This window comes from Muscardinus avellanarius (genome assembly GCF_963383645.1).
Source record: "Muscardinus avellanarius genome assembly, chromosome: 19".
Lineage (NCBI taxonomy): Eukaryota > Metazoa > Chordata > Mammalia > Rodentia > Gliridae > Muscardinus > Muscardinus avellanarius.
This window is the reverse complement of record NC_137805.1, coordinates 8,873,209-8,891,642: the sequence shown is the minus strand read 5'-3', so window position 1 is coordinate 8,891,642 and position 18,434 is coordinate 8,873,209. Positions and strand designations below refer to the sequence as shown.

General features: G+C 42.3%; 1 protein-coding gene across 4 annotated transcripts in view; it reads left to right on the top strand.

Annotated features, from left to right (window-relative positions):
• Nucleotides 1-18,434, top strand: part of PLCB4 (phospholipase C beta 4) — a gene marked incomplete at both ends in the record, with an annotated part of 166,307 nt that overhangs the window by 17,744 nt on the left and 130,129 nt on the right. For all 4 annotated transcript variants that reach the window (XM_080716780.1, XM_080716779.1, XM_080716782.1 and 1 more), the window contains 3 exons: nucleotides 13,981-14,061; nucleotides 15,391-15,450; nucleotides 16,930-17,073. In XM_080716780.1, the coding sequence (XP_080572906.1) occupies nucleotides 13,981-14,061; nucleotides 15,391-15,450; nucleotides 16,930-17,073 (285 nt within the window). The remainder of the gene's footprint in view (nucleotides 1-13,980; nucleotides 14,062-15,390; nucleotides 15,451-16,929; nucleotides 17,074-18,434) is intronic.

The following is an 18,434-nucleotide window of genomic DNA, read 5'->3' as shown; positions in this document are numbered from 1 at the left end:
GGAAGAGTCCTTTCACCTGTCTTTTCTTTGCTTGTTTTTCTCATTTTATGTTTCTTCCCTCTCTGTGATGTTGCTTTGGGTTTGCTTTTCTTCATTTCTTCACAAAGGTGGAAGATAATTCTAGTTTGTGGAGGCCTCTCCTGCAGGAAGCAGTGTCTGAGTCAGTCTCATGGAAAATCCTTAATACCTAAAATCCGTGCTCCAAGGATACAGGCAGCTGGTTTGTGAGAACAGAAAACATGCATCCATTAGGAAACTAGTGATAGAAACCCAGGGTGGTGCTCATGAAAACACAACAAAACAGGAGGAAGTGTGTAAATGAGTCAATAAAAAAATATATAAAAATTTAGCCAAGCAACTCCTTACACCTGTCAGCTGCATTGAGCAGTTTAGTTAAAACATTTTAGTGGTAAAATTACAGTGCTAAATTCTCTCTGACTCCTTTTCGACTTACAGTAGAGATGGAAAATACCTGACATTAGTTACTCTGAGCCAGGCCTCTGGGCTGCAGGTGAACGTGGCGGTGGGGTCCGGGGCATCCTTATAATTAGCATTGATGAGTGAGCTTAGCCTTTAGGTCTCGAGGCCGATGGTAAAGAGGCCCAAAGCCCATCTTGACTTCATTCTTTTCCTATATCCTCTTCTGAATTGCCTGTTAATGCCTGAATCTTCTGTTAATGCCTGTGGTCTAGCCATTGAATTAATAGAGTCCATTCAAATATGAGCTAATGAACCGTCAGATAAAACATGCAGTGTATTTTAAAGTGAATCCTTTTGAAATTTATTCTCAAGTAGTAAAATCGCATGCCTTCAGGCCTGTGCAATTTCATGTGAGTTGATTCTGTTTGTAAAAATGATGAGGGGCTATTTTTATTAGTGTTCCTTGTTTGGGTGGTTTTGGAGAGGGTACTGCATCGGGGCTCTCTAGACAGAAGCAAAGGCTATTTATAGAGGTATAGGAATCCCTCCTGGAACTACAGATGCTGAGAAGTCCCATCACCTTCCTGTGGGCAGCTGGAGAGCCCACAGAGCCAGGGCTGTAGTGCCGGGCCACACCTGAAGGCTTGAGCACCAAGCCAGCGAGGTTATAAATCCCAGTCCGGGTCTGCAGGCTTTTAAGAACCAGGAGCTCCAGTGTCTGAAAGCAGAAGCTGGACATCCCAGCTCAGAGGCAGCAAAAGTCACCCTTCCTCCACCAAAACGATGAAGGCGCCCAGAGTGGGCGATACCCACTTGGACTGGTGAGGGTGGATGCTCTTTACTCAGTCCCCCAATTCAAATGCTAAGCTCTTCCAGAAGCGCTCTCACTATTATACCACAAAATAGTGTTTCGCAGCTCTCTGGGCACCCCTTAGCCCAGTCAAGATGATACATAAATTAACTATCACAAGTTATCGTTATTAGTATTTTAGTGCTTACAGTAGAAATATCCACCACTGTGAGACTCGCTAGGTGCTGGACCTTGTGTCTGGCAAATGGGGTACAAGCATCATTTCTTTTAGGCTCCGTAACCGCCCTGTTGTTAAGGAGGCCTTCCGCATTGCAATCTACAGTCTTCAAAACTGGGGCTTAAAATGGTTCAACATCTTCCTAGAGGGGCCACAGGCTGGTCACAGGCTGAACAGAAAGGTCCCTACTATTCAGCGGCTCTCTGAGGATGGTGCAGACCAGCAGCATCAGCAACGCTTGGGAACTTGTTAGAAATACGTGTTCTAAGAACCTTCAGACACTGCAATAGACCCTTCCCGGTAGTTTGGTGGTGCAGTCCAAGTGTGAGAATTACTAGGCACACAGCAAGGTAAGGAGTATTAGTCTTACTTAAGGAAAAAATATCCATTTAAACTCTTTTAGGGCATAATCTTTCTCAAACAGTCAGTGCCAATAAAAGAAGAAAACACTATTGAACACAAAAGCTTCTTTTTCTAGGCTGGACATTTTGCAGTTATGCCCTTCTATGTATGAGGTACGGTGCAAAGTACTGGATGGCAGTGTCTTTAAATTCACAGCTGAGCCAGACGTGGTGACGTACGTAGGCCTGTAATCCCAGTACTTTAGGAGGGTGAAACAGGAGGATCACAGGTTTGAGGCCAGCGTCAACAACTTAGCAAGACCCCCCAGTAATTTACCCAGACCCTGTTTTAAAATAAAAACTGAAAGGGGCTGAGGCGTAGCTCAGAGGTAGAATGCCCTTGGATTCAATCCTGGGTACCACAAAAACAAAACAAAACAAAACAAAACCCCCTCAGGTGGAGGTGAGGATCAAGGGAAATTATTTTCCGTAAGTTTAAGATGAGGAAGAGAAGCTTGGATCGCTGAAGGGGTTTCTGACTAAAGCCGCGTGGTGAGCGCCGGGGCCCATCTCCAGAATCGCCGTGCTGATTTGAGAGCATACAACGCTCCCAGCTGCCTGCTTCCTTCCTGTCAGAGGCTGCAGCAGAGAAACGGATTTTTGAAGTCATGTTTGACCGTGGAACATATAGAACTAAAAGAAATCTGTCCAAATTTTAGTAATGAAAGCTAAGACCAAAGACCCGCTTAACCCTTTCACTTACCGCTAGCTTCATCCGCCCAAGACTGCAGTGATTACAGTACTAAGTTCCTAATCCAATTCTTTCCGGGAAATGAGAATGCAAGGAATCTATTTTGTAATATAATTGCCCCTGGTGCTCTTAAGAGCACTAATATCTCTAATATCTCTCCCTTATGATGAATAAAAACGAGCCTACAAGGAAAGAAAAGAATTAACCAGGGCTTTTTAGGTCTATAATTATGCTCAGGGATAAAACTGTAGGTAAAATGAACTATATGAAAAGAACATAGTATTTCCTTGCCGTCGGTAGAAATAGACATAAGATATTCTCAGCAGGAGAGCCTGTCTTTTTCACCCTTAATATTGGCCTTGATCAATTATTAAGAAGCATGTGGCTTGTTGACGTCTCTCTTTTATAGACAGCATTTTCTCTGAAATGGTGCTTTGTTTGATGGCAGATATATTTGCTGGAGCCAGTGGGCAGAGACAGGCTAGACTCCCTGGTGTCCCGACCACAGCTCCGGGTCCCTTCTACTGCCCCCCTGCTCGGCTTTTCTTGTCCAAGTACCTAAAAGGGCAAGCGATTCTTGTAATTTGGATGAGATGCAAAAATAAAAAATAAAAAAAATAAGGAGCCTAGCTTGTAAATGCTCACTAGAGCCAAGTTGCCAGGATATTGTTTGCAAATAAAGAAAGGGCTTTTGTACTAAGTGGTATTTAGGGCCGAATCTTTGCCAGAGAGCTCTTTCCAAAAGCTTAAAATACACACAGTCGGTTAAGGGCATGGGTTTGGAGTTCAACAGAAATCGGTTCAGTTTGGGCTTTGCTACTCGGGGCTGTGGACTTGAACCAGTCTTGGACCACTAACCACTAAACCTCATTGTCCTTATGGCAAACCTGAGATCAGTAGCACCTATCTTGCGTTGCTGTTGAAAGGAATGAGCGAGATGGATCCTTTTCAGAATAGAAGGCGGTGTCTCTCTTCTGCTTTAAATTTTCAGGAGTGTCCCACCTCATCGCAAGTAATTTCCCTGGTCCTTTTTGTTACCTACACAAGACCTCTCATGTTGGGGCCACTTCACTGTTCCATCCATGTTTCCTAGACAGACAGGTGCACTCTGACCTCAGGGCATTTGCACTTGCTGCCCCCTATCCGGACAGTGCTCTCACCATGACCGTCACAGTCATGGTTCACGCTTTCACGTCATCAGACTCTGCTCAAATATCACTCCCTCCAAAAGGCCTCCTCTCTCACCCAACCCACCTAAATGCACAGGCCCCTCACTCCTGGGAATTGCTTTTTACCTTTGTTATTTGTTACTACTCAGTAGATTATGGTTTGTTTTGGTTTATTTGCTTTGGGTTTTTTTATTCTTTTTTCTTTTATTGTTGTTCATTGCAAAAATACCCCCAGCGATATTAATCTTGAGAGCAGCGAATTTGTCTTTATTTCCTGCTGTCCCCCCAGTAGGGAATTCATTCTTCACTCAGACATTTCATTAGCACCTACTATGATCCACCAATTCTTTAGTTACATATTCAAGACACAAAACTATTGCTACCTAAATGTTTCCTATTTTGTAAGGAATTTCAAGGATCCCAAAGAAATTGGAATTGAACATGCTATTTGAAGATCTGGCAAAAATGATTAGCAGAAAATACAGTCTGTGGCAGCCATTCAGTATGTAGCGTAAATCTCCTTTCAGGAGAAAGTGGTCTGAAGTCAGCCTCCGGGTGCCACAGCGCCACCACCAGGCAGGGATGGTCCATGGCAGCTCCCAACACTTGGGCCTGGCAGGGGCAGTGAGCCTTTTTGCTCCTGGTGACGTTCCTCTGGAGGGTGTTCTTGGCTCCAGTGCTCCTGTCCACCTGTGGGCTCTGTTCTGAGAGTTGTACCACACTCAGATTCTAAGCCGCTTCCTCCTCAGTAGTCCCCAGTCCTCCCTCCTCGCTTCTCACAGTGAGGTTGGAGGCCCTCCCTGCCTGCCTCTGATCCCCCCCCCTTTTAGAGAAGATGCCCGCATCTTCTCTAACTGGGCACAGTGGCCCGCGCCTGTAATCTCAGTACTTGGCAGGGAGGCTGAAACAGGAGGATCACAGGTTCAAGTCCAGCCTCAGCTACTTAGCAAGACCCTTTTTATAAATTAATAATAAAAAGGGCTGGAGGTGTATCTCCGAGATGTCCCTGGGTTCAATCTCCAGTACCCAAAACAAGGCAAAAGCAGGCATCTGTCCTAATAAGCCTCTCAGGTCCAGCTTTCTCCTGCCGTGTGTTTCTCAGTGGCCCGACGGGCATGGCGGCCCTTCTCCAGTAGGCGCCACAGACTCGGCCTTCAGCTGGGCTGCCTTGGGTCTGAGGCTGGGTCTGGGCTCTGCACAGTGCTCTAGGCGGAGCAGCAGTCCTTGTTTGATGCCCCAGGCCTTGTCACACTTCTTTTAGAAGTGATGCAAAGCCACAAAGCCCACATTGGCCCCAAGTGCTGGGTGGAGGCTCAAATCTAAGCTCTTCCAGAAGACAGAAGCGCAAAGGGGGGATAGCACGCACCTGCTGGGAAGAAGAGCCTTCCCAAGCTGACTGCGAGGCCAGCATGCAGAGGAAGTCCCTGGAGTCGCTGGGGTGGGTTTGCTGTCAGTGACTCTGTCCACACCCTCATGCCTGTGCAGAGGTAGTACTGAGCATTCTTTCCTAGACCTGCCTTTTTAGTCCCAGCTCTTCTATATCACTGTGTTTTTAGTTGCATGAAAGTAGTTATTCTGGAATGAATTGCAATTTCATTAGAAATATTTGCTTGACTAAAAAGGATCGCAGTCACATTTCAAGCATGTCTCCTGTTGTTTCTAGAATTGTTTTGTGGCAGGGGAGGGAGAAGTGTGCCATATTTTGATTTTAATATTTATTGCAAATATTGATTACAGATCCTTTTTATTTGCCCCCTAGCTCAGAATAAGCGAGTTCTCTCTAATTTGTTCTTCTTTAGTGGCTAAGGGAACCATTTTGACTAATATGACATTTTTTCTTACCAAAGAAAGTTAATTTGAGTAACTACCCACTCCCCTCGAAGACAAGTTTTATTTTTTGATTTTTATTTCTTTCTTCTCCAACCCAGAGGTGGTTGTTGAGTATTTTGGGGCTAATTTGTTTAGTGTTCTCTGGCAGGAACCAAGGATTCCACTTGTGTGTCCAGCATTCAAGCCCTCACAGAATCTTGAGTATTCAGGTTTTACTTCTAACAGCAGAGATGTTTCAGGGAGAAGAAAGACAAAAAGAGGCAGATACAATGAGTTAGGCATCTCAAACAGGCTCACCTTACAAATTAAGTCTTGGGGATTGAACATCTTTATCTTGAAGTAAAGGGGAAAACAGGAATTTATAGCTATTAATGACCACAAGATAAGCAATTGGAAACAGTTTGGCCCCTGTGAGGTGGGTAATCTGAGGGATTCCTTTTTGCCCAAGTTTAAATTTTACTTGAAGCTGGGTATGATGGTACATGCCTATAATCCCCGTACTTGGGAGGCAGAAACAGGAGAATCACAGGTTCGAGGCCAGCTTCAAGAACTTAACAAGGGCTTTGGCACTTAGTGAGACTGTTTTTAAATAAAAATAAAATAATAGATCTGAGGATGTAGCTTGAAGGTAGGATGCTCCTAAGTTTAATCTCTAGTTACAGAGAGAGAGAGAGAGAGAGAGAGAGAGAGAGAGAGAGAGAGAGAAAAGAAGAAGAAGAAGAAGAAGAAGAAGAAGAAGAAGAAGAAGAAGAAGAAGAAGAAGAAAGGAGAGGAGAGGAGAGGAGAGGAGAGGAGAGGAGAGAGAGAGAGAGAGAGAGAGAGAGAGAGAGAGAGAGAGAGAGATAGAGATTTGAAAAAGTAAATCATACTAGAGTTGAACAAGCTCTCGCAGAGTCAGAGTCCAGGAAGTTGCTGAGACACTGAGTCTTAGTCTGACTGACCTGCTATAACAAAATACAACGAACCAGACAGCTCTAAAGAGCAAATGTGTTTCTCACTATTCTTGAGGATGAGGAGTCCAACAGAGGTGTCTGGTGAGGCTCCTTCCAGATCACTAGACGTCATTGTCTTGCTTTGTTCTTGCATGGTGGAAGAGATAAGGGGTTCCTTCTGGAGCCTTTCTTTTTATAGAGTTATGATCTCATTCATCTCCTCAAAGCTCCTGTCTCCTAATTCCATCACCTTGGGGTTTCAGTATCCTTTTTATCATCCCAGATATTTAGAATTTTCCAATTGTAATTCTTTGAGAACCCTATCAGTTTGATCTCAATTTTTCCAGTTTTCAGATAGGAAAATGAAGCTGCCCCAGGCTGATCAGCTTTGCTGCCAAAGTTCTCCAGCAGGTCCCTGGCGAGGAACTGGCATGCAGGAACTGTTAACTAACACAAGGCTGAGGCCCCAAAGCCACGTGGAGAGCTGTCTCCTCTGATGGTCCTCTTTCTCAAGAACCTTGTTGAGGTGCAAATGCCCTCACTGTGTTCCTCTTCTCTCTGTCTAGTTACAGACTCAAAGAAGAGCCCAGTAACAAGGAATATTAAATTGAATGGAGTTGAAACTGTTATTAGCCAGTCAAAAATAGTTGTCCATTGTTGTTCATAAGGCCTGACCTTACCCTACTTATGGGCGCAAATTTCATTCCAGAAGATATGGCCACGTGCAATTAACTTGAGTACTTTTGGTAGAAGAGATAGCAGGAGAGAAAGAATAAGAAATAACCACAAGTCACCATCAAAATCAACTCCTTGCTCTCCCTGTCTTGCACCAAAATATTTCCTGGCTTTTCAGCATGCTCAGTTTTCTGCCAGTCCACACAAGAAGAAAGGCTATTCAATTTTACTTAGCAATAACTTTTTAAATTGAAAGGAAGAATATTTTTAATCTAAGTCAATTTAAAATAACTGAAATCTTTGACAGGTTGTGATATAGAATAATGTGCAAAGCAGTGTATTTTGGGAAAACCTACTAAAAATAAGGCAGCACACAGCCTACCCCTGCGGTCTGTCCTTGGTGAGCTGGGGAGATATCTAGAAGGCCGTAGGTATCCTAAGCCCCTCAGAGCAGGGATCTTTGGGCCAGACATAGCTTTCAACAGTAGTAATTCCAGCCAAAGCGATGCTTCTCTACTCCCTTGCACAGAAGCCCTCCAGCCACCACTTGGCCTGTATTTTTCACAAATGGAGCTCCTGGCCATTTCTAGCTTTGTTTCTTATGGTCTAAGAAAAGAGTTGGGTTGGATCAGCTAACAGGCCCTTGAGCTCTGAGGAATAAAAACTGAGTGATATGAGAACTGAAATCCTGGACTCCCTGGGAGAAGTTCTATCATGGTTTATTTCCTAACCAGAAAGTTCTTTTACTGTTTGTTAACTGTGAAACAGATTTGCAAAGGCCAAGGAGCCTGGCCTTTTTTGAGGATGGTTTCCCCTGCAGTGCCCAGCTCTCTGCAAAAGAATTTTTCTCACAGTGGGACTTAGGATATGACTGCTTTGGTCCTGGCTAGGGAATTACAGCCCAATTTCTGGTTAGGAGGTACCTATGTGAAATTTAACTGTGCTTAAGGAAAAAAGAGCAGAGATGATGTGCCTTCACTTACTGGTCAGGTCCTATTAGTCTGGCAGTGGGAGGTGAAAAGAGACCTCAGTTGATTGTTCTGGCTCCTTTCAAGTGGTTGCTTCAGATTACTCAGATTTGCTCTCTGATTTCTCATGCGTAGTTCGAACAAGTTTAGGCTGGAAATATTTCAGCTGCCCTTGATGAGCTTATTGTGGGCTTTGTTGTATAACTTGTCTTTAGTGTCAGTCTGGGCTTTTTGGTGAGGTCTCCCTGGAGAATTTCTTTTGCTTCTAACAACCGATATGGTTTTATCTTATGGGCTGGGTTGACATCTGGTAAATGCACCTAGGCCTACCCCCACCCTTTCAGCCTATGTTGCTAAGGAACCCAAAGCTTAACTAGTATCCTGTTATGCCTATGGGGGGCCTTATAACCAGGGTTTCTGAGAGTGATTTTATTCAGGTCCTTTTTTCACTTATCTATCTTATTTTTCTTCTCCTTCCTCAGATTTCCTATCCTTGTTTGTTGTTGTCATTGGGTTTGTTTTTTTTTGTTTATTTGTTTGATTTGATTTGGATGCTAGGGATTGAACCCAGGGGCGTTATACCTCTGAGCTACATCCCCATCCCCCTTATAAGTATTTTGCCTGGAGACAGGATCTTTCCAAGTTACTGGGTTTAATCCCGAACCCATGATCCTCCCAAATACTGGGATTATAGGCAGGTGCCACTACACCCAGCCTCCTATTTTATTTTAAAAAATGATTTCTTTTCAGGAGCATTTAAGTGGTGTTTCTGGTCCAATTAGGATTCCCGGGAGGTGCCTGAAAGCCACCCCCAACCACTAAAGTAAGTTCCATGAATTACAAAAAGGTGTCACTTCCTCCAGGCAGACTGGAAACCTTGTATTTATACTTGTGTCCGTGCAGCCCAAAGACTGACTCACAGGTTCTGAGCTTGGTGTCCTCTCTTCAATTTGAGCAATTTCTTGTTGATCTCTTTTACATATTGGCCCACTATAAAACATTTAATTTGAAAAAATCATTTGTTCATTCACTTTTTTTATTCATTGAATTCAGTGGTGGTTATCTTGATGTGCCAGGTACTAGAAATCTGAAGGTGAACAAGACTACTTCAAGTCATCTACCCTCATGCGGGTGGTTAATATTGTGAGAGCTCATCAATAAATTGATAAACAAAGAAATTAAAGAACTACAGCCTGGGAATGGTGTTAGTAAGGAAATAATCAGCATGCTGTTTCAGCAAATAAAATGAGAGACACATTAAGAAATGGGGGGAGGCCTCTCCAAAGAGGAGATCATTAAATCAAGTAAGAGAAAGAGGAGCCAGATACTCCAAAAAGAAGAAGAGGTTTCTGGGCAGGAAGAGAGACAAGTGCAAAGGCCTGGTGGCTACAGAGAACTTGAGGTTATTCAAGGAGAACGGTTCTGATGCTAGTGAACAAGAAGGAGGGCAAAGAACAGAAAGTGGCATGAAATAAAACCCAAAGGGCTTAGACGATACAGGATCTGCTCAGCCATGGTTAGGAGTTTAAAATGCCATTCTAAATATTATAATGGCAATCCGTTGATTTATGATTTTAATGAACTGATTCAAATTTGAAAGAATCCATCTAGATCCTGTGGGAAGAAAGTGTGGGAGTGGGAAGACAAATCCATAGGAATGAAGAGAATGGTTTGGATCCCAGTCATGGTTGTAGAGGTAAAGTAATGTGGGCATGCATGGAAAATGCCATGGAAACAGACTTATTAAGGAAGGTAAGAGGAAAAGATGGTGCAAGGCTGAGTGTCAGGTAGACTCTAGTAGCATTTGTTGAACTAAGGAAGTCTTCTGATGGAGAAACCAAAAGAGGGGCGAGGGTGTAAAGAGTTATTTATTTTTATTTTTTTATGCTACTGGGGATGGAACCCCCTTGCTTTGAAACAAGGTCTCACTAAGTTGCAGAGGGCCTCACTAAGTAGCTGATCCTCCTGTGTCAGCCTCCCAAATGCTGGGATTACAAGCACGTGCCACCGTACACTGTGGTTGTAAAGAGTTTACATGTGCAATCTGGTGCCGTGGCAGATACCTGTGATCCCAGCCACTGGAGAGGCCGAGGCAGGAGGATTGTGAGTGTGAGACTGACCCGACAACATAGTGAGATCTCATCTCAAAGACAGATAAAATAAAATGCAAATACGACGTGGAGATTTTGAGATATCCAGGTGGATGGGTTGTTGATTAGAGGGTTAAACTTCTGAATTAAAATTCACAGAGGTCTGGGCTACCGTTTTAAATTTGGGAGTCATTAGTAAATAGATGATATGAAAGTCATAAGATTTAAAGAGATCTAGAAATGGCAATGGAAATGAGGATTCCCAGAACCGAGTCCTGGGAATATTTAGAAGATGGGTACAAAAGGAAAAAAGCAGAAAATGAGATTGAGGGAAGAGAACAATACCAAGATATCAAGAATGGAGAGCATTTCCACTGGGCATGGTGGTGGTGCATATCTGCAATCCCAGTACTTGACTGAGACAGGAAGATCACAGGTTTGAGGCCAGTCTCAACAACTTATTGAGACCCTGTTTCAAAATAAAAATAAAATAGGGCTGGAGCTGTGTCTTAGCGGTAGAATGCTTCTAGGTTCAACATGAGGTTGAACCTAGTACTACAAAATAAATAGTAAAGAGTGGAGAATATTTCAAGAAGAACAGTCCATCTCTCAGAAGTCAAATCACACCTCTGCACTATATTTGATGCATGGAGAACTGGCTGTAGATGTTTCAGAGAGTGATAGAAATGCAGGTCAAATGGAGTTGGTCAAAGATGGTTTGAAAGAGAGGTAAAGATGCATCCTAGGATCTTTGCACTGGTAGGAATGGTCTAACAGAAAGAAAAGAAAAAAATATGTGCGTTGAACGTCACATAGGAGGACTGAGCTCCCTCATGCAAGAAGGGTAGCTCACCTTTGATAGGAGGTTAGGAAGGAAGAAGTTGAGGGACTTCCCTCTGATGGCTTCTTCCTAATCAATGTAGCACTATAATTGGCAGGAAGTAACCGGGTCATCTTCAAATGTTTACTTGGAATTAGGTGCTAGGGGGCACATAATTAATCACGGTGGTTTATTTCTTGTAGTTTTACTCTGTAAATACCATTTTAGGACATACTTCTGAACATTGTACATCCGAATTCCTCACTATTATATGAGGATATGGCTTGAGAAATATCCCAAAATGTGTTTTTTGTGTCTTAATTAGTTGATGCTTCTGATCTCTTAATTAGTAACATTATGAACCTGTAGCCTTTTTGGTAAAGTTTAATACCTTTTGCGTGACATTTGTGACTTCTTCAGTGACCCAGCTCTTATCTCTGTTTCAACTCATCTCCTGCCTCTCCCTGAAGGTATTGTAACCACAACCTTAGAGCAAGACTGAATGTGCTTCCAAATTCTTATCTCTTTGCCTGCCTTGAGGATCCACTACAGTATCAACTTCAAGGTTAAGCCCTTTCAAAAAGGCTGAACTGATCCAAAATTCCATTTTGAGGGCCAAAAAATGTCACATTGTTGGTGTTTTCCTATTGCTAGTAATTGGCCACCACAGTTACAGCTCTGTGCCACTCATGATTGTTAACAGCTAGCATCTGCTGAGCTGACCCTCTGCTCTGTACTCCACAATCCCTGTCTCATGTATTTCCCAGGACAAATCCACAAGTTAGGTGTAAACACTTCCACTTATATGACAGAGATTCTGAGAGGTAGGAAGGGTTTTTCTAGAAGCTCAATAAAAATGGTGGAACTGTGTTTTGACTCCAAAGGCAGAGAGATATCATGCCCTTGTCTCTGTCTCACTAATTGCTTACCTGCAGCACCTAGCAGAAGCCTGGGATGCTGTTGGGATACATTCTGTACTTCTTCGTCTGCCAGAAAATTACCCAAGCAAACTGAAGGCTAGCTTTGTTCACAGCCCCCAGGACTCTAAACTCTGCCACTTTATGGTGGCCCAATATCTTGACATTAGATTTTCCTTGATTAATGTTGCTGTTGCCGTTGGAACTTAGCAAAGATAAATTTTGATGAGCAAAACTGAGAAGTGTGCCTAAAATATTGATCCTGTAACTTCTGTTTATTTGTTATAAAGTTATCATCTTGATCCCCATTGGCCAGCTGGGTTCCTACTTGGTGGCATCAACAGGAACTAGGAAGTCAAGTTCTTTGGATCATGAGGAGAGTGAAGAGATTCTTCAGAGCACGGGGCCAGGCCTCTGTGTAATGCAGAGGGCACAGGCCATCTTGGGTCATTTTCTTAACACTATTTCTATCACTGACAGAGAATTTTCTCAATATTCTCAAACACAGTGATATTCTCAAACTAAAGACCAGAATCCATTGGCCTGTCTGTGGTAATCTGCTTGGCTAATATTTCTTCTCGACTCAAATGTTGATTATGGCCGGGCGCGGTGGCGCACGCTTGTCATCCCCGCGCTTGGGAGGCAGAGACAGGAGGATGGCGCAGGTTCGAAGCCAGCCACGCGCGCTGGCTTAGGAGACCCTGTTCCCAAATAAAACTGTAAAAAAAATAGGTCTGGGAGTGTAGCCTGGAGGTAGAAGGGCTTCCAGGAACCCCAGTACCACCAAGAAAAAAAAAATGTTGATTATATAGTAGTTTTTCACTGAGTTTCTGGTGTCAAAGCCCTTAACTCTGGTTTTCTTTTTTTTTTCTTTTTTTTTTTTTTTTTTGGTGGTACTGGGGTTCCCGGAAGCCCTTCTACCTCTGGACTACACTCCCAGACCTATTTTATATTTTTATTTGGAAACAGGGTCTCTTAAGCCAGCGTGCCTGGCTTTGAACCTGCGCGATCCTCCTGTCTTCACCTCCCAAACGCAGGGATTACAAGCGTGCGCCACCACGCCCGGCAACACTGGTTTTCAAATTGTTTTGTGCGACAGAATCACCCAAAGGTCTTGTCAAAACACAGATCTCTGGGCCCTGATGTATGTATGTATGTGTTCATGCATACATTGTGTGTGTGTGTGTGTGTGTGTGTGTTTATGGATATGTGTGTATATATATATATGTATATATATGTATATATATATATGTGTGTGTGTGTGTGTGTGTGTGTACACACACACACACACACACATATGTTTTTGTGATGCTGGGGATGGAACATCTACCCATAAGCTATACATTTCCAACTTTTTGTTTTATTTTGAGACAGAGTCTTGCTAAGTTACCCAGGCTAGCCTCAGATTTGTGATCCTCCTGCCCTGGCCTCCTGAGTAAATGGGGTTACAGGAATGCAATACCGTGCCCAGCTTGCCCTGATTTTTTGCCTAATGTTAGATACAGACACTGGTTTCTGTTGAATGGAGGGAGATGAACCAGGGGGATGAACCTGTACAGCTTTCTTTCTAAGTACATTTTTACCCCAAGATCTTAGAGAAACTTTATTCTGTATGATCTTCAGAACATCAGTGTCATTTATTTTCAAAACTTTTACAGGAAGATGCCCTATTAAATTGCTCTGTCTTCCAGGAGGATTGCACGGGTTCAAAGCCAGCCTCAGTTACTTAATGAGCCTCTCAGCAACTTAGTGAGACCCCGTTTCCATACAAAATATAAAAATAAGTCTGGGAGGATAGCCCGGAGGTAGAAAGCCACGGGGTTCCCTCAGTATCACACATATAAAAAAATTGCTCTGTTTTTCATTATAAAAAATACAAAATGAAATGTTCCATAACATTGTAAGAAATATTGATATAAAAATCAGGATGTAAAAGGGTAATTTCTCATTTTTTCTTTGTTTAGAGGCTCAAAGACTTTTTCATTTCCATTAGCTCCAGAGTTTCATGAGTCATTAAAATCAACATTTCTTTTGAATAGGAATCCTTCGTGTTTGAACCCAACTGCCTCTTCAAAGTGGATGAATTCGGCTTCTTTCTGACCTGGAAAAGCGAAGGCAAGGTATGGTCCAGGAGCAGCCAGGCTTCTTCCTGCTTCATGGCTTCCACCATTCCATTTCTCAACAAGGAGACTAAATGTCTCTTGAGTGCGTGCACTCTACACTTGTTCTTTCCGTCAAGATGTTTAGACACCTGCTTCCACGTGTTACAGATTGAGGATCAACAATATTATCCTGCCCTTCACAAATCGTAATGCAGGTGCAATCATGCATTAAAAAAACAAAAGTTACAAGTCATTTTAGTGTTGTGAAAGAGAAGTTTAGATTGTTTTAAGAGCTTACAACTAGCAGGTCTGATTTAATCTTGAGAGATAGGAAGATTTCCCAGAAAAAGATGTTCAAGCTGAAATCGAATACAGTTTCTTAAGAACATGAAAACTCCTGCGGTGGATTCTGCGCCTTTATTAGAAACCAATAGGAAAAAAATATTAAAAGGGTATTCAGCTCACTTAATTTGATATTTAAATTCGATATATGGCACAATATTTATTTTTTATTTTTTTATTACAGTACAAGGGATAGAACCCAGGGGCACTCTATCACTGAGCTATATCCCAATCCCATTTAAAATTTTTATGTATGTATGTATTTATTTATTTGTTTATTTATTTATTTGTTTATTTATTTATTTATTTTTGGTGGTACTGCGGGTAGAACCCAGAGGCTTTCTACCTCCAGACTATACTCCCAGACCTATTTTTATATATTATTTGGAAACAGGATCTCACTAAGTAGTTGAGAGCCTCAATAAGTAGCTGAGGCTGGCTTCAAACCTGCGCGATTCTCCTGTCTCAGCCTCCCAAGCGCGGGGATTACAAGCGTGCGCCACCACGCCCGGCCAAATTTTTTTTTTTTTTTTTTTTTTTTAGACAGGGTCTCACTATGTTTCAGAGGCTGGCTTTGAACTTTAATTCTCCTGCCTCAGCCTCTTGAATAACTGGGATTACAGACATGTGCCAGGGCACCTGACACAATATATGCACGAATATGTGAGCCACATTTAAGAAAACTTGAAATGGAGTTATACGAAGTCAGCTCATACCTTCGTGATATTTCATGTAGATATATGTTTAATAACACACAGGCATTATTAGCAATATCAAATGTGTAAAAAGAACAGTGTTTTGTAAATATTTAAGCAGTTATTCTGAGTTGCATTTGTGTACATATTTGAAGTAGAAAGTGTGGGGCATTGATTGTTCATTTCGTCTTCACTCACTATTTTATCTTACTCTAATCAGCACTGGTTTTTCATCAGAGATGTTTGCTACGCACTTGGTGCCATAGTCTGGTAGAATTTAAGCTCACTGCTGACTGTGTTCTCTCTGCAGGAAGGACAAGTGCTAGAATGTTCCCTCATCAACAGTATTCGGTTGGGAGCCACACCAAAGGTACCTGGGACTGTTTTGTGATTTTTCTAATAGATTCATGGAGACTGTAAAGGCTTTCCTGAATGGTATTTAACTTGCTACTTCTCTGAAATCGTCAGCTGGAAATTAAGAATGGACACATGTTAGAAATTTTCCCACCCAAGCCAGGCATGGTGGCATCCATTTATCCCAGCATTTGAGAGGCTGAGACGGGAGGATCGCGGTTCCCGGCCAGACTCAGCTACTTAGTGAGGCCCTCTTCAAATCAGTGAGACCTTGTTTCAAAATAAAGAATAAAATATAGGGCTGGGGTTGTAGCTTGGAGGTAGAATGGCCCTGGGTTCTATCCCCAGTACCACAAAAAAAAAAAAAAAAGAATTTTTTCCACCTATAACTAGTGGGTGATTGTATTGTTTGTATTGCATTTTCTTTAGCTACACTAGGAATATTTTGAACCCTTGAAAACCCTTGCATGATACAATATTAAAGAAACAGCCCTCTTTACTGGATTTTAATTTTAGAAGCCCTTCCCCTTTTTAGCAAACAGCTAAATGTGGAAATTTAAATGTCTGGGGTGATTTCTTATCCCTGCACCTGTTCATTCAGACCTTGGCCCATGTAGACTTCTCTCAAAGCCCTGTCTCCCTCTCAGCAGCAAGCAAAAAGCACCAAGCAGGACACAGAAGTCAGTCTTTTCCACACTGATCGATGTGTTTGAATAAGAAGCTATTTGCATATTGGTGCTAGGAATTTCAAAGATGATACTTTATATAATATTCCTGCACACTGCTATTTCCTTTTCCAAAACAGCCCTGCAGGTTTTTAGCTGTGCAAAACAAAATCACATTCCTTACTTTGTTTTTGTTTTGTCGTTTTAAAGCTATCCTCTTTTGCGTTAGTTAAGCTTTCTGTGTAACTATATGTTGGCATTTCCTCCTGAGTGCTTTGGGAGAACAAAGACACTATTTTATTTATGAATTAGGGTAAACTTTCACAGATTTCTTTCTAGTCGTGGAGAATACCATGACTTGTAGAGATGAAAATATTACCTCTTTGTATATATCCAAGCTACTTGGTCTCATTTTTCCAGAATAAATCATGGCAGCTGGTGGGGGCAACACCATGTTTATTTATGGGGAATGTCTGTCTTCTGATTAGAACCCCCTTGAGTCTTTGTGGACAAAAGAAGACCCTAGTCATAGTCTTTCCTACTTAATAATGATAGCCAGAAATCTAAACAGACCTTCATACTGGCTTTTTTTTAACTCAAACATTCAAAATCATGCCTTTATTATCAAAAGATTTTAATTAACGTATAGTGGTAGAATCTCACCGCTATAAGTAGATTTTAGAATAGTATCTGGGCATGTTAGATTGAGGAAAAGATAACAGCAACATGTGTCCTTATGTATATTTTTATGTCAACTATACTTTCTTGATATGATGTTTTCATCCATACTCTGATCTAATTTTTTTTCCGATTTGTCTACCTCTTTTTAGGATCCCAAAATTCTAGCTGCCCTTGAAGCTGTCGGAAAATCAGAAAATGACCTGGAAGGGCGGATAGTTTGTGTCTGCAGTGGTACAGACCTTGTGAACATTAGTTTCACTTACATGGTTGCTGAAAACCCAGAAGTAACTAAGGTAGCCTCAAAACATCCTCCCTTCCTTTCTCCCATGTGTATATATGCCGTGTGTCATTTCTAATGTATAGTGTTATTATATATTTTTATATCATGTAATCATTTATATTTCTGGAAGTTTCCATTGAGATGCTGGAATGTTCATGTAGAAAAGAAAGATTTAGAAAATCCGAGCTCAAATTTTTGCAGCAAGTGCAATACCCATTTTAGTAAGTCACTTATACAAGCCCAGATACCTGCTACAGTATGTAGAAAACCCAGCCCAGGACTTCTCAAATTTGAATGTCCCTAGCAATCCCCTGGAATCTGGTAATATGCGGATTCAGTAGGTCTGACGTGGGAATAACAGTCTCATTTTCTGGCAAGTTCCCAGGTGATATGGATGCTGCTGGGCAGTTTGAGGGACAAAGGACTAGGTTGGCACTGATCAGTAGAAATACGGTGTGAACCACACATGTAAAGTTCAGTCCCTAGACACACACACACACACACACACACACACACACACACACACACGTGCGCGCACGCGTGCGCCTTTTTTCTGTCTCATGGTGGTGGTTCTTTTGTTTTTTTGCTATTGTTCCATGTCACCTTGCTTTAGGAAAATAGATTTTGCAGGGCCTTCAAGTTTTGATTACTCTGCTCAGATCAGCACCTGGTTTGAATAGGTCCTTTAACCTTGATCTCAACAGTGCTCCTGCTTCTTGTAGTCACAGCCTACATCCTTGGGAACAAAGGTCTTTTGAGTGGCTATTTTGCTTTAGCAACATCCAATTCTGGAAACCCACGCTGGCTACTGACAAAAAGAGACTTGCTAATCACATACAGATATCTAGTCATCTGAGATTCTGCAGAAGGACCGTTTCACAAATTTGTGTTTCCTGGCTTTTGTCAACTTGTATTGTCAGTTCATGTTAGAAGGAACAGTGCGGTAGTCTGCGCTCAAGAGTTCAGGCATGGGGGCCAGATTGCCTGGGTGCAAAGCCTTGTCTTTCAGCTTACCAGATGTGTGATGTAGAGATGCAGCTTACCTCTTTGTGTGTTATTTCCTTTTTAGAAGAAATATTTAGGAAATTTGGGCTCAATATCATATACCTCTACTGAGTGGGATCTGAAGTCCCAGACCACACCTTTCTCCCTTCTCCCTGCTCTTCCCATAATTGTCTCCATCTCAACGGCTCTGTCATCTCTGCTGCTGAGACCACAAACAGCTCCCTCTCATGCCCTGCATCAGGTCATCAACACATGCTCTGCACAGTATGTCTGGCTGCTTCTCAGCACCACCATCGCTGCATCATGGTACAGGCCAAGACTGTTTCTCCCCACTCTTCAGAGGCCCTAGGTGGTGGCTTGGCCTTGAGC